The 16,795-nt window shown below is 37.4% G+C and overlaps 1 protein-coding gene across 7 annotated transcripts in view; it reads right to left on the bottom strand.

Annotated features, from left to right (window-relative positions):
- Positions 1–16,332, bottom strand: part of NBEA (neurobeachin) — a 731,576-nt gene extending 715,244 nt beyond the window's left edge. For all 7 annotated transcript variants that reach the window (XM_055244143.2, XM_055244145.2, XM_063619313.1 and 4 more), the window contains exon 1: positions 16,039–16,332. In XM_055244143.2, coding sequence (XP_055100118.2) covers positions 16,039–16,332 — 294 coding nt within the window. The remainder of the gene's footprint in view (positions 1–16,038) is intronic.
- Between the last annotated feature and the right edge of the window lie 463 nt (positions 16,333–16,795).

Genomic DNA, 16,795 nt, shown 5'->3' with positions numbered 1-16,795 from the left:
AAGCTACCAATGACTTTCTTCACAGAATTGAAAAAAACTACTTTAAAGTTCATATGGAACCCAAAAAGAGCCCGCATCGCCAAGTCAATCCTAAGCCAAAAGAACAAAGCTGGAGGCATCACGCTACCTGACTTCAAACTATACTACATGGCTACAGTAACCAAAACAGCATGGTACTGGTACCACAACAGAGACATAGATCAATGGAACAGAACAGAGCCCTCAGAAATAATGCCGCATATCTACAACTATCTGATCTTTGACAAACCTGACAAAAACAAGCAATGGGGAAAGGATTCCCTATTTAATAAATGGTGCTGGGAAAACTGGCTTGCCATATGTAGAAAGCTGAAACTGGATCCCTTCCTTACACTTTATACAAAAATTAATTCAAGATGGATTAAAGACTTACATGTGAGACCTAAAACCATAAAAACCCTAGAAGAAAACCTAGGCAATACCATTCAGGACACAGGCATGGGCAAGGACTTCATGTCTAAAACACCAAAAGCAATGGCAACAAAAGCCAAAATTGACAAATGGGATCTAATTAAACTAAAGAGCTTCTGCACAGCAAAAGAAACTACCATCAGAGTGAACAGGCTACCTACAGAATGGGAGAAAATTTTTGCAACCTACTCATCTGACAAAGGGCTAATATCCAGAATCTACAATGAACTCAAACAAATTTACAAGAAAAAAACAAACAACCCCCTCAAAAAGTGGGCAAAGGACATGAACAGACACTTCTCAAAAGAAGACATTTATGCAGCCAAAAAACATTAAAAAATGCTCATCATCACTGGCCATCAGAGAAATGCAAATCAAAACCACAATGAGATACCATCTCACACCAGTTAGAATGGCCATCATTAAAAAGTCAGGAAACAACAGGTGCTGGAGAGGATGTGGAGAAATAGGAACACTTTTACACTGTTGGTGGGACTGTCAACTAGTTCAACCACTGTGGAAGTCAGCTTGGCAATTCCTCAGGGATCTAGAACTAGAAATACCATTTGACCCAGGCATCCCATTACTGGGTATATACCCAAAGGACTATAAATCATGCTGCTATAAAGACACACACACACATTATGTTTATTGTGGCACTATTCACAATAGCAAAGACTTGGAACCAACCCAAATGTCCAACAACGATAGACTGGATTAAGAAAATGTGGCACATATACACCATGGAATACTATGCAGCCATAAAAAATGATGAGTTCATGTCCTTTGTAGGGACATGGATGAAACTGGAAAACATCATTCTCAGTAAACTATTGCAAGGACAAAAAACCAAACACCGCATGTTCTCACTCATAGGTGGGAATTGAACAATGAGAACACATGGACACAGGAAGAGGAACATCACACTCCGGTGTCTGTTGTGGGGTGGGGGGAGGGGGAGGGACAGCATTAGGAGATATACGTAATGCTAAATGACGAGTTAATGGGTGCAGCAAAACAACATGGCACATGGATACATATGTAACAAACCTGCACATTGTGCACATGTACCCTAAAACCTAAAGTATAATAATAAAAAAAAAAATGCTAAAAAAAAAAGCAAAAAAAAAAAAATACAAAAACAAAGGGGTTGTAGCGAAAACATGTATCTTCAGAAGTTGTATGTTACATAAAATAAGTTCAAATAGATATTGGTCGTGCTCTCTAGAAGCTTATAAATAGGTAGTATAAAAGATAAATAAAAGTTTTTGCTTTATCTTTTTTTAATTTTAAAATTCAGACTGTTTAATGTAACATGTTTACAATCTCTTAAGGAACAAATGAATTACAGGTATTTTGCTTTAGATAAAGGAGGACTTGGGATAAATTCACTGCTGAATATTCAGTAAGGAAGTGTAATCATCAGGATTAATCATACATAACAAATTAGTTTTGTTGTCCACAAATCGATTTTTAGGTGACAAAACAAAAATTATACATGTGTGAGTGTTCCTGGTCTTTCTTTTCCTGTGCCAGAATTCTGGCTTGGCCTGCCGAGTCTCTTCACCTCCCTCACCTTTTAAGACTGTCTTCCCAGTTTAATTATTTTAAGCTTTGTAATAAAGATGAAGAAAATGGAATACTATGAATATACAAGGTTAGGGCTAGGTGTGGAGCATTACGGAGAAGTTTCAAGACAAGAGAATCAAGAGTAGCTCTACTATGAGAACAAAACAAATGCAAGGGAAAAAATGAATTTTTAAATAAATATCACTATGGTGGGTATATATGTGTGTGTGTGTGTATGTGTGTTTATATATATGCATGTGTATATATGTGTGTGTATATATATGTGTATGTGTGTGTGTATATATATATACATACACACACACATTCCACATATTAAAGAAACAGAACTAAAGAATCTGAGTCCTATAGAAATTACTTTTGGCCGGGCATGGTGGCTCACGCCTGTAAGCCCAACACTTTGGGAGGCCAAGGTGGGCGGATCACCTGAGGTTGGGAGAGGAGAAATGGAAGTTACTATTTAATGAACACAGGATTTCAGTTTGGGAAGATGAAAAAATTCCGGACATGGATGGTGATGATGGTTGAACAACAACGTGAAATCACTCCAAACTGTACACTTTAAAATGGTTAAAATATACAGTGACTATGATTAACAACATTGTACTGTGTATTTCAAAATAACTAGAAGATTTTGAGTGTTCTTATCACAAAGAAATGATAAATAGTTGAGGTGATGGACATGCTAAGTACCCCAATTTGATTTTTACACAATGTATACATGTATTAAAACATCACATTAGACCCCAGAAATACATACAATTATGTGTCGATTGAAAACAAAATTTTAAAAAGGGTTGAAATAAATTATGTTATGTATATTTTACCTCTATAAAAAAATAAAGACATCAAGAATTTGAACATATCAGGCCAGCCTGGGAATAAACCTAATGAATGACCAAAAAAAAAAAATTTTACTGACTTTCAAAACCATAGTTTTTTTGCTCTCATAAAAAATTAATTATTTGTATATAAATTTCATTTTTCATAAATGCAAAACACTAATATCCTTAAAAAGTTAATCATCATTCACCTGAAAGACTACTGAAAATAAACATAAATGCCAAATGTTAATGTTAATTTTCATCTATTCATCTTTACCTTCTCTTCAGAATTATAACATACTCAAAATTAAAGTCGTCTTTTTTCTTTGCCAGTGAGTCATTCATTTTTGTACTTCATTCATTTGATATTTATTAAATGCCTACTATGTGCACAGGTTTATAATTTTTCTGCAATGGGTATAACAATATATCTTTCAACCGTCAAAAGGGAGAGCTGATAGAAAAATACATACCTCTTATGATGGCTAATTTTAGGTGTCAACTGGGCCAGAGGTGCCCATATATTTCATTAAATATTATTCTGAATGTCTGTGAGGGTGTCTTTGAATGAGATTAGCATTTGCATTAGTATACTGTATAAACAGACTGCCCTCCCTAATGTGGATGGGCCTCATTCAACCAATCAGTTGAAGGTCTGAACAGAACAAAAGGCTGACCCTCCTACAAGTAGGGGTAATTAACTCCTCCTAACTGAAAGATATGAATGGTCAACTGTACTACTAGAATTTTAAAAAAAGATTTCTACAAAAAGAAATAAAGTTGATTTAATTTACTGTAGTCTATAGTTAGCATTAAGGCAAAAAAACATGAAAACACTCCTTCATGGCTCTTGTCGTTGTGCAAGCTATCCCTTTGTGGAAAGCTGTTCTTTTCCTGCTCTTTTAATCCTAGAACAGTTACTTGTCCTTCAAGATCCCCATGAAGCCTTCCCAACTCCTCCAAGCAAAGTTAGTAGCTCCATTAATGTTCCCACAGCACTTTGTTTATATCTCTACATTACTTTTATCCATCATAATTTATCTGTTTATTCTTCTGTTCTGAATTTCAAGTTACTTGAAGGTATGAATTATGTTACTCTTTTATATACCCAAGAAGTATCTTGACTCTAGCAATGGCACACTAGATTAGGATTATTCAGTAATTTATTTAACTATCTTTTTTTTTTTTTTTTGAGACGGAGTCTCGCTCTGTCACCCAGGCTGGAGTGCAGTGGCGCGATCTCGGCTCACTGCAAGCTCCGCCTCCCGGGTTCACGCCATTCTCCTGCCTCAGCCTCTCCGAGTAGCTGGGACTACAGGTGCCTGCCACCACGCCCGGCTAATTTTTTGTATTTTTAGTAGAGACGGGGTTTCACCGTGGTCTCGATCTCCTGACCTCGTGATCCGCCCGCCTCAGCCTCCCAAAGTGCTGGGATTACAAGCGTGAGCCACCGCGCCCGGCCTTATTTAACTATCATTTTAAGTATTCTGAGCCTGCTGGAGTAAAAACGGAAGTTTCCATATGAAAGTTATATATCCATAGATTCAACCAATAGGGGATCAAAAATATTTCTTTTAAAAAATAGATGGTTGCATATGTATTGAACATGTACATTTGTTCTTGTCACTTCCCTCAACAATGCAACAGAACAACGATTTACCTAACATTGGCACTGCATTAGGTATTATAGGTAATCTGGAGATGATCTGAAGTACATGGGAAGATATTCGTTGGTTATATGCAAATACTATGCCATTTTATACAAAGGACTTGAGCATCCATGGATCCTGAGGGGTCCTGGAACCAATCTTCCATGGATACCAAGGGACAACTGTATATATGTAGGTATACCAATCATCCTTCACTCAAAAATAAAAATGAAAACTGAAATGTTAAAGCAAGAGGCAAATGTAGAAATTAAAAGAATCAGAATAGCCTGCAAAAATAAGATTTGTACCGAAGCTGGACATGACTGAAACAAGCAAACTATATCAAAGATGAGAGAAAATGTTCAGAGTAAAGTTCACTAACACCACAAAATGCTAGATACTATGTTAAATACTCATAATGGCAAGGTAAAATAATGTGCTGATCCTCAAAAGATTCAGAGCCTCTAGTGCAGTCTGATAAGTAAACAAACACAGTTGTCCCTTGATATCTCTGGGGGATTGGTTCCAGGGCCCCCTGTGGTTACCAAAATCCATAGATTCCCAAGTTCCTGGTATACAATGGTATAGTATTTGCACATAAGCTATGCACACCCTCCTGTGTACTTTAACTCCTCTCCAGGTAATACCTAATACAATGTAATGCTATGTAAATAGTTGTTATACTATATTGTTTAGGGCAGTGATCCCCAACCCTTTTGGCACCAGGAGCCGGTTTCATGGAAGACAATTTTTCCATGAATAGGGGGGTTCAGGGGGGATGGTTTTGGGATGAAACTGTTCTACCTCAGATCATCAGGCATTAGATTCTCATAAGGAGTACACAACCTAGATCCCTTGCTTGCGCAGTTCATCATAGGGTTTGCTCTCCTATGAGAATCTAATGGCACCGCTGATCTGACAGGAGGCAGAGCTCAGGTGGTAATGCTCGCTCACCCATGGCCCACTTTCTGCTGTGCGGCCCAGTTCCTAACAGGTCCATGGCCCAGGGGTTGGGAACCCCTGGTTTAGGGAATAATGACAAGATTAAAAAGTCTATACATGTTTAGTACCATCCATTTTTTTCTCACATATTTTCTATCCAAAGTTAATTGAATTCACGGATATGGAACCCATGGATACAGAGGGCCAACTGTAATTTAAAATAGAATGTGTGGGTACTAAATCTGAAATATGTATAAAATTCTATGGGAAAGCACAGGTTGGGAGGAATAGCTTTTAGGGGAATATCAGGGAAGACGTCACTTAAAGAGGGGTAAGAGCTAAATCTTGAAAGATGAGCTGTTCTTTAGACAAAAGATGGAAGAATATGATGACTTGAGAAATGCAACAACTATCAAGTAACAGTCAATATATTATCATAAAAGGAACATTCTCGTACTGATAACTCATATCTCCTAAGGTTAAAAAATTTTAAACACTTAATTTAAATTCAAGGACTTTGAAAGGGTGATCAAGTTATAAAGAATTAGAATAAATTAAGTGAAATAATTATATGACATTTTATAATCCAGTATCATTTATATATTCAGAGTTGAAAACACTTCTCTTTTAAGATAGCAGACTTGCTTAGCTTAGAAAGACAATGACTTTATTTCACTGAATATTTCACAATATAGGTCAAGATGATTAAATAAGATAACACAGGTCATATGCTTAACACAGTGCCTGACGTAAAGATTCTATCACTGTTATCATCATCATTATCAAAGGTAATGGTGTATTTAAATAGCAAAACTTGGGAATGGAAGATCCAGCTTTGGATCTCATTCTGCTACTAAGCAATTTTGCAATCTTGGACAAGCTCTTTAGCCTCAGTTATAGTTTAGTTATTATTTCAAAGGAGTTGGAAGAGGACATTAAAAACATAAGATATGAACCCAAACCCAATCTATAAATGCCAATTCCCTTCCCAAATGTAAAAAAATTAAATAATATAAAAATATGTATATACCATCTTTTAATCTGTTGCAAGTTATTTCTCTCAGAAAATGAAAGTATTTGCTAGAGAGAAATATATCTAGATATTTTTACTCCCATAAAATTTGCTATTAATCAATGTTTGCTCTACCTTCATAAAGTGAAAGAGAAATCACAATTATTAGAAGTTATATTACCCAGATGCTAGTATAATTCCTTCTATAACTCATTTGTTTTATTCAAGCAAATATGGTATATACAGTGGTTCAAATAATTACCTCCAATATATAACAAGAAAATCACGAATTTACTTTTTCTGTATAATATATTAATGCATACTATTATTCTGGTTCAGAGTAATCTCTCAAGTATCCACATTATGCCCAGTGAAAATGTATAAAATTCAAAGCCATTACCACATAACCAATTATTTCCCAAAACTCAAATATTAATAGCTCATGGTATAGTTCTTGCTAAGTCACTTTAGTGTACAAATCCATTCAATTGACCTGCATTCATTTTTAATTTCCTCTGAATAGCCTGTCCTAAGTTGTCTATGGGACACATTCCCTACCAGAGAATCAATTCACTGAGGCTGGCTGGTCCCTCCCCTTCCAGCATCATCTCTTCATACATGCTGTCTTTGGGATAATTTCTAAGTACTAGCTACATTTGCTTAGTAACGGGAAAGAACTCTAGCTTTGGAATCTGAAGGTCTGAGTCCCAGCTGTGCTACTTAGTACCTAGATAACCTTGTCTAATTACTTCACATTTTCTACAGCCTTAGTTTCTACATACGTAAAGCAGGAATGGTATCTACAAAAGGAAATTATTCTGAGGGTTAGAGAACACTGCTGTGTTCAATTCCGCAAGTGTATCATAAATAGTTAAGAGCTATTAAACTATAGACTAATGTTATTTTCTAAAACAGTCATAAAATAGTTTTTAATCCTTTAACTTGCCTCTTAGACTTGTTACCCAAGTAGTCTTCTAAATATTTAAGCAAATACTCCTAGAGGGAGTTACTATTTGCCTTGGATCACCATTCATGTCTTACTACATCAACATGTGAAAGTCAGCCCTGTGAGCGAAGAGATGGAAGAGACTCCACACAAAGGAACTGGTGTTACCTCTTGCCTCTTCCTTCCCCAGTTTCTCACTCTCCTCATTCAAAGTAAGAAATCAGAAAAACTACCTCCGGCACTGATAAAGGCTATGCAGGATTCAAGACAACAGATGTCCTGTGCTTCAGCAGGAGACCATGATCTGTGTGTACCTAAGAGTCTCCTCCCTGACAGGTCACTAGGCTCAGGTACTCCAAGCTAAAATAGGACAGATCACTTTTAGTTAGGTCACTACTTCTTTCTATGGTCAGGTGATTCTCAGGACCAAGGTAAGAACTAAAACAACAATAGTAAGTACTAACTAAAGTTTACTATATACCAAGCACTTTAATATATTAACCCATTTAATCTGCACAACCTGTATATCTTATAAGGTTGAAATCCCATTTTACACACGAAGAAACTGAGGCACAGAATGTTTTAATAGCTGTATGTTATTTCATAACATGGATGTAAAAATAATATATTTAATGTTTTCCTATTATTGAACATTTAAGTTGTTGCCACATATGTTATATCATAAAAATACACTTAATTTTCATATCTGTCCACAGGTATTTTTTTCCTTAGCCTAAAGAACTAAGAATAAATTATAGGAACCTCTTTAAAATCCTTGATACATATTGGTAAAATGTCACTCGGAAGAGCTGTAACAGTTTACGAGCCCAAAAAGAGCATTTAAGATTATTTTAACTTGCCCTAGCAAACAATCATCATTTCTTTTTTTGTGAGACAGGGTCTTACTCCATCACCCAGGCTGGAATGCAGTGGCATGATCACAGCTCACTGCAGACTCAACCTCCAGGGTTGTTGCCTAGGTTGGTCTTGAACTCCCTGGCTCAAGCAATCCTCCCACCTCAGACTCCCAAAGTGCTGGAATTACAGGTATGAGCCACCATGACCAGCTGGTCATTTCTTTTTAATCCCTTCCTTTTCATGTTATCTGTTACCTTACGTTCTTATTTAGCCAAAGTGAGTATTTTTATATTAATTAACCATGTATATTTCTTCTTTCTTGAAATATATCAAGTCCTTTGACAAGTAAACATTTTTCTTATGCTTCGTCTTACAATATTTAATACCTAAAGTATTTAAAAATTTTTTAATTTAGAATATTAGGAATCTTTGGGGCACAAATGGATAGAAACCCAACTCAAACTGGCTTAAAGCAAAATGATACACTGAAATATCTGGGGATAGAACTGACTTGAGGGGATCCAAAGCTGCCATCAGCAATGTATGGCTTGATTTTAGGTGCCTCTTTAACAGCTATGTTCTCAAGCAGAATCTGCCTTCATGGTGCAGACTGCAGTCAATTCTAGACTTACATTCTAACATTTTCAGCAACCCCAGCAAAAGCACCTTTTTCTTTCTTCAGAAAGAAGTTATCAAGCTGTCTCAGAAGTGCAGCTAAATTTTATAACCAATACCAGTTACTGTTGGGCCAGACGTCAGTTTCTCTGTCTGGTTCAGGAAAGCAGGATAAAGACCAGTGAAGCCCCAGACCATAAAAATCAAGAGTGACTCCCTAAAAGAGTATCAAAAAATCGAGAATGTTAACAGCAGAAAGAATGGATGCTAGGCGCCAAAACTGGCAGAAATCTATAACATTAGCCCTTGGCTACCCACCCATCTCAGACACTCATTTCTTTTCATACATATAACTACTTAAATATCCATGTTTAACATGGCTATCTTAGACACAACAGAAAGTGTACTTACCACCTTACCAGAGGGTGAAAAAAGACAAAGTCAAATTACTGCATCTAACCTCAAGTCTGAAATTTTTGTGTTATGACAATATTCTTCTTGGTGGTACCTCAAACCTGACCAATTACATAGCTATGTAATAAATTTAACTATACCTTCTAATTAATATACAATGGTCAAAGAACATTAAGTAACAATAACTGCACTTAGAAGACTGCAGAAGGTTAAAGAAACACCACGATAACTAATTTCAAAGCATAAACCATATATCATTGGTCAGAGTAACAAGAATTCCCTGTCCTTGCTAATGGAATTCCTTGGGTCGGCCAATATGAATGCATTCACTACCACTATCTCAGAAGATCTCACTTATTATCCTCCATAATGCAGATTTTCCTTCTAGCAGCTATACTGCTGGAGCTTAGAACTGCCTTAGAAGTAAAAGAATACAGGCCTTTGTTTACCAGGCTTGAGGTTTATCTCAAAGTATGGCTTCCCTAAAACTTTGTTAAGTTTTTCGTCAATTTACTTAGTCAAAGGAGTTGAATTCGCAACCAAAACAAGAGATCCTGTCAGGATCTTGACAGCTTTTAAGTTTCAGTCTCATAGCAATAGGCCTTCCCAGTACTCTTATCCCCTTAACCCTCAGCTTAATGATCTTCCTTGAAGCAATGTGAAACAATAAACTGGGTGAGGAGGCACAGCTATTCTATCACTTGCTCCCTGGTTGCATCCTATTTTAAAGCTCTTCACAACTGGATTACTGTTACTTTGGTCAGAAGGCTGGCATATACTGCATGAGAGGCTTGGGAGAAGCTTATCAGACAGAACTTTATTTGGTTCTAATTTAAACTCTTGGCTTTCCTCTTGCCAACTTTAGCACGGGATAAAAACTTAGGCCTTTATGACCTACAAAGCTTTAATATTCTAATTCTCTGCTATCTTGGATGGCAGCTACAGGCAGAAAGAGCCTCTCTGCCTTGGAAAGGCTACATTTTCTTTCTGCTTTGCTTTCAAGCATGCTAACTTGGACCAAAGTTAACTGCTCTCTTAAAAGACATTGTATCAAAGACGCCAGAAAGTGACCAAAACATTCCAACATCCCTAAAATTCCAACTCAGTAGTTCCATTGACAAAGATAACACAGCTGACAATTTAAACAGCTGCTCTGTAAAAAGGAACTGCTAGAGGACCACAAAGTTCTCACTGCCTTCCACTCCATTTCAAAATCTAAGGTCTGTTTCCTACAATGTGTCATTTCCAGATACTAATGTCTATGTTACTGGGGATTCCTTCTGTTTACAAGTGACAAAAAACCCAACTTACACTGATTTGAAATAAATAACAATAGTAAATTTTAAAGGAGATAATTTAATGGTTAGAAGATAATCACCACAGACATAAAGAACTCTAGGTTCTCCAACAGAATCATGAGGTTGTTTGCTTCACACCTGGTCAAATTCTAAGACAGGGACCTACAACTCTTAAGAATTTACACATTCAGCATCCCCATCAGAAAGCCTTCCAGCACAATTCCTGCAACCTACTCTGGCTCGCTACCCTTGGGTTAAATGTTTGTCATTGAACCAATCACCACAATTCCTGCCACACCTAGGTTAGATGTCTGAACCTCAAGGCAGGCAGTGGGGTAGACCCACCTAAAGCAGCTGAACTAAAAATGGGGAATGAGTGAGTCATCAAAGGAAAACTGAGGTACCACTACAAAGAGGTGAAATGTATGCCAGACACACAAAAACAAGAGATGTCCACTATTCTTGGCAATATGACAAATGCTAACAATATTTTCTATACTTTCTCTTCAATGCATTATGTATTTTCTTTGTTAACAACATGACTTTGTTATGTGATTATATTTGATTATACATAAAAGTTTACTGAAAAGTTTTTACCAGAGTCGAACTTATTAACAGACGCCAGTTCAAAATAATATCTACATATGCAGTAATGCCTACACAGTCAGGTAATATCATACATATTGAACACATATTTCTAGTTTGAGGATAAGAAATACATGAAGTTTATATGAGTTGAGTTTATATATGAGTTTATTTCAGGATCCTAAGTCTGGACCGTAATGTTGAACATAACTTCAGAAATTGATCATAATCATTACTGCCTAATGATAGTGTCCTGCACACTACAAATGCACTTAACTTATCCAAGGCCTAGAAATACAAAAAATAAATATGCATAAAATCAATTCCTGCCCTCATGGAGTTCACAGCCTAGGAAGGGAAACACACATAAATAACTGTAATGCTACAGGGTGATATGTGATGCCAAAGAGATATGCTAACATTGTATAAAGACAAGAAATGGAAAACCTGGAACTAATGCATAACAATATGTTCAGTATATAGTTAAAAAAAAAAAGCAGATGACTGAATTTTATAATATTGCTATACCAGTGACACAAAACAGGGGCTGGGTCTGTTAGACCCAATAAATTATTTCACACTGTTTGGGAAAAGTATAGCAAAAGAATAAAGAACCTTGAGATATTTTTAATTAACAGCATAGTATTTGCCAAAAAGCAGCTAGCAATATACAAAACATTTATTTAAAATTAATATAACTTGTTCGTAGACTGACCATAGAATATTTGCTGCCTTAGTGTCATTATGTGACTAAATTAATATTTCTAAGGAAAATCTCAAAACTCCTTAAGATATTGAAACCTCGAGCATTTACATATGAATCCTGAATTTTATTTTCCATACCCAATCATGAGAATAAAATACAACTCAAATTAATATGAAAAGGCTTACATATCAACATAAATTAAAATGCAGGAAGTGGTTTTATTAGTATTAAGGACCTCCATGATTCTAAGATGCAACTGTATATTTTTTAAATAAATATAATTCAAATGCAGAACACACCTTGTTTGTAAAATTCTAAATATCTTTAAAATGAAAATTATGACTATCAAGCTGCAAATTTAAAAAAACTCTAAGGAAGAAGAGTTACTGCCATATTCAAGTACAAAAAAAAAAAAAAAAAAACCTTAAAGTTACCCTTTTAACAAAAATACCATGATCCATAAGCCAAGATGAAAGAAATTTAGTAAACCACAAATCACCTCAAAGCATCTTGTTAGGCTTCCAGTTCAGCCAAGAGCATGCCACTTAGAATGTAAAAAAAAAAATCAGAGGAAATACCATTTTCTACAACTGGACACACTGACATAACTCACAGTAACTCATGAAAAAAATATACAAATCCATGAAAAAATTTCATGAAAAAAATTTCATGAATTCAGTTATTCATAAAAAATCTTCAAGTCTATAAATTCCATAATTATAATCATAGAATTATACTATATACATAAGCCATTCCAAAAAAATTATGAATTCTTTCACTAAGTAAATATTAATCCTCTATTATAAACATATTTTTCTAGAAATTTATGTTTATAAAAGCAACTTCCATATTATAAGCAACGATAACACATGATATTTACATAGCTTTTACTTCGAATATGGATAAAGCTTATATAAACATATGTTAAGTGTGTTTACAAAAGAAGTAATAGATTAGGTAGTACGCCAGCTTTACAACTGAAAACAATCAACAAAATCTCTTCTGTGTAGTTAAATTCTCTTATATTGCCATTTTAAATAATTCTTCCAGAAGCCAAACTTTGTTAATGATCAGTTTCTTTCATTAGTAGAGCTACAATGCAAAATCCTTGACAATGCACTCTGACTGTAACTTTATTCACAAACTAATTTACCTATCTTCCTAACATTATCCATTCCATATTTCAATGTTTTAAGTCAACTATAACATCATTATACAAAATACATACATCTCTAATGAAAATCACTCATTTTATATCATATCACATTGGTGATTCTTCACCAAACTCCCACAATCCACCTAGTAGTAAAAATAGGTCTCTAGACCTTTGGGAAACAAAGCAGAAAAATTACAGCCACCGCTCTGTTGAAGAAGTCCTACACTTCAGTGCATGCTTAAACTTCACTCTGCCCAGCTTTTAATTCTTTAGCCAAGGCATGTGAGAAATAGCACCTAAAAACCAAGTATTTATGAGTATCCTTACACAGGAAGAAAAAATAAACAGGAAAAAGAAAGAAAAATATACTAACAAAGGTGACTGAGACAAGGGTATTGTTTAAGGCAGAAACTCCTCTTTTTTTTGAAGTTTCATTAGTTCTCCTTTCTTTTCTGTCATTCAGGGCACAGTAATAGGTATTTCAATATTTCACCTTACATTTTTATTTAATGTGTTAAATTAAAACTGAAAATTCTAAAAAATCATTTTAGATTTAATATTAAAGGTTTCCAAACTCTAATGAGTCACTGAGTGTCCTATATGAATTTTATTGGTTTACTTATTAAATAAATAGAATTAAGTTTGATAATTAGTTTTTTAAATGCCCATGACTTCCACATATTTTTGAGAATGCACTTAAATTTTCATATGACATTTTCATGAGTGTATTGGCTAATAAAGCCCTAAATCTACAGTTCAAGAAAATTATACTTCAAATGACTAATTTATATTCCACAATTAATATAATTAACAACTTAGTAATAAACAGCTGCTTTTGTCATTTATTCTTTTCTCCAGAAGTTTCTATTTAAAAATCTATTGCATTCTTTAAATATACAAAGAAATTTTAAACCTAACTCTTTAAATTCCAAATTATCATTGCAGTTACAAAGTCTTAAGTGGATTTGGGGATATATTATCTCAGTATTACTTTATTTCTAGTGACTCTAAGCTTAATGGTAAAGTTCTCTAAAATAATGTCTGCATATTGAAACTTCATGTCAGATTTTCATTGCTGTGAAGAGTTAAATTTCTTTTTTATCTCAAGAGAAACATTTCACTTCCTTTCTTAGTCTACCGTATATCTAAAAAACCCCATCTGTTAAGAACTGATTCAGCATACATTGCTACTGCTGCAGAGTCCAAACTGGTTATACATTCAAATCAGTTTCCAGGTTGTGAAAGCTCTACTGCCTCTTACCAGGTTAAAATGTATTAAGTAAGCATAGGAATACTTACTAAAATAGCCTAATATAATCTAACGTAAAAATGATATTGGTTAGATCAAAACTGCAACTAAAAATGTGTTCCTTTAAATTACAGAAATACAGTTACCTGCTAACATACTAACAGTTTGAGATTTCATTTATCTTCTTTTAAAAAGAAATGGCAAGTACTGACCTCTTATTTGCAGCTAGTTAAAATTAAAACTCAAGAAAACCGTATTTCTAGTAGTGTTCTGAAAGAACTTGGTTATATCAACTTAGTGACATTCCCTCAAACTTACACTGACTTTTCATGATGATTTATTTGAAAGGTACACAAAAGTAAAAAGAGGTGTTTTGTTTTAAACAGCAATGAATATAATAAAGACAGATAATCTCCTTTGACCTGACACACTAGCAAAAGGAAAAAAACAGCTTCAACTTTTCTGTGCATTTACGAGGTTCATAAACCGTAGACATTATCTAATGCATGTCTCAGGACACCACTGATGCAGCTGCAGCTTTCTCTCAGTTTTCCAATAAAGTAAAAATAATTGCTTAGCTGAAAAATGACTGCATGGGTGTTACAAAGTACCCCTGTAAGCATATTGTTATATTCCTGTGACTCCACACCAAATACAATACTCAACTGATTGCTCTCGATTTATGTCTTGCCTTACAGTATGTCAAAGACTAGATCTATTGCAGAGAAAACTGTTTAAAAAGCTTCGCTGCTTTAAAAAAAAACAAACAAAAAAAAAAAACCCTCCATTTACAAAACACTAAATATGAACTACTGTTAATTATCCTCAATGTATGATTCTCCTCTCCTTATTTCTTTCCATTTCTTTCCCTGACATCTTAAACGCTTCTGAGCCTCTCTGTAGATAGCGCAAAACATTAAGTCATACACACTTCTGCAGTAACTCTTTCTTATCATGAAAGGAACCAAAACCTAGGGCTGCGTTTAAAACCTTTCCTTTTTAGTCTTTACCCACATGCCACGCTACTGAAAGTAACCATAGAAATCAACCTGTATGATTTGGTGTCCTCACACACCTTGTGTGCACAAAAAATGACTAAGAGATCAGTACATTCAGGGCAATATTACAAAGAAGTGACGGCTGCTTCAGAGATGGAGGGAGATGGATACAGACACAACACTCTCCATCATGGCCTTGGAATATTTAAAGACAGATGCAAAACTGCATCATTTTCTGTCTCCTTCGAAAACATCACACCCCAGCTGCTCAAGTTGGAAGCTAATGCGCTTCTCACATTTCAGCAGCACGGGGGAATTTAGGCTCCAGGGGCAAGGCTGTCATCCTCGGAGAGCGACACCACACCACGGACAATTAAGAGTGTGAGAAAAAGAACCCCAGAGAACAGGAGGCCTCCTCACCTCCTAACTAAACTCTAAAGTCGACCCAAAACCTTCACCGCGGGTACTGGTTTACTCGTGGTCCTAAAAAGTGGTAAGAAGCGGTGTTAAGTTGGGCACTGCGCTCAGGTGGCAGGAGAGGACCAGAAAGAGGAGAGGAGGGAGGTGGCGTGGCGTGGCTCTAGCAGCGCGCAGGCAGGTCACCCGCTGGGCAATACCGGCTGAACGCTCTGTGCTCCCAGGGACGCGCGGCGCGTGTGACCCTGGGGGTGGAGGGTGGGAGCGAAAGGCGCTGGGGACGGTGTATGTGGGGACTGGGGAAGCAGACTGAGAGCACGCCTTTTCCTTACCAGGTTGAGCACCGTCTCCACGATGTCCCTGTTGCTGACCTCTCCGACCTGTATGAGTCCAATCAACACTGCGAATTTCATCCGGATGTTGCGGATCGGCACCGAAGGGTTAATCATCCCCGCGGGGAGCATCACCGAGCCGGAGCCGGACGCCCCCCTTAGCTCCCCCATCCCGCTGCCCCCGGTGCCGCCACCACCGCTGCCCCCGCCGCCTCCGCCAGCGGCCCCGACGGCAATGAGCCCCACGGGCTGAGGCTCGAGCCCCGGGCCCGGGCCCGGCTTCTCGCTCGCCATTGGCCCCCCTCCTGAGGAGAAGGGAAGAGCAGCGGCGCTGCCGCCGCCAGTACCGTTATACCTGCCTCGGCCCCCGCCCCCCGGCCGTCGCCTCGGAGCCCCAGCATCCACCAGCGCCGCGGCGCCGGGCCCGCTCCCCGCCTGCGCCTCAGCCCGGCCCGCTCCGGCGCTCTCCCCCGCGGAGGCGGCGGGGGATCCGCAGGCGTATTCTCGGCGGTGGCGGTACCGCTAACCGCTGCCGGGCAAGCGGCCGTGCCCGCCCAGCAGGTGTGCCGCTGCCGCTGCCGCCGCCGCTGCCTCTGCTCTATCCCTCTCCCGGTCCGTCCGGCCCGGCCCGCCCCCCGCGGAGATGCTGCAGCCGCTCCAAGAAGCCCTAGGACGCGAGCAGCTGGCCACGACTCTGGCCGGTGCTAAAGCTCAGGCTGTGGCCGATGCTATTGACGCTGCTGCCACCGCTGCTACG

This window comes from Symphalangus syndactylus, chromosome 15 (assembly GCF_028878055.3).
Source record: "Symphalangus syndactylus isolate Jambi chromosome 15, NHGRI_mSymSyn1-v2.1_pri, whole genome shotgun sequence".
NCBI lineage: Eukaryota > Metazoa > Chordata > Mammalia > Primates > Hylobatidae > Symphalangus > Symphalangus syndactylus.
This window is presented reverse-complemented; position numbering and strand designations above follow the sequence as displayed.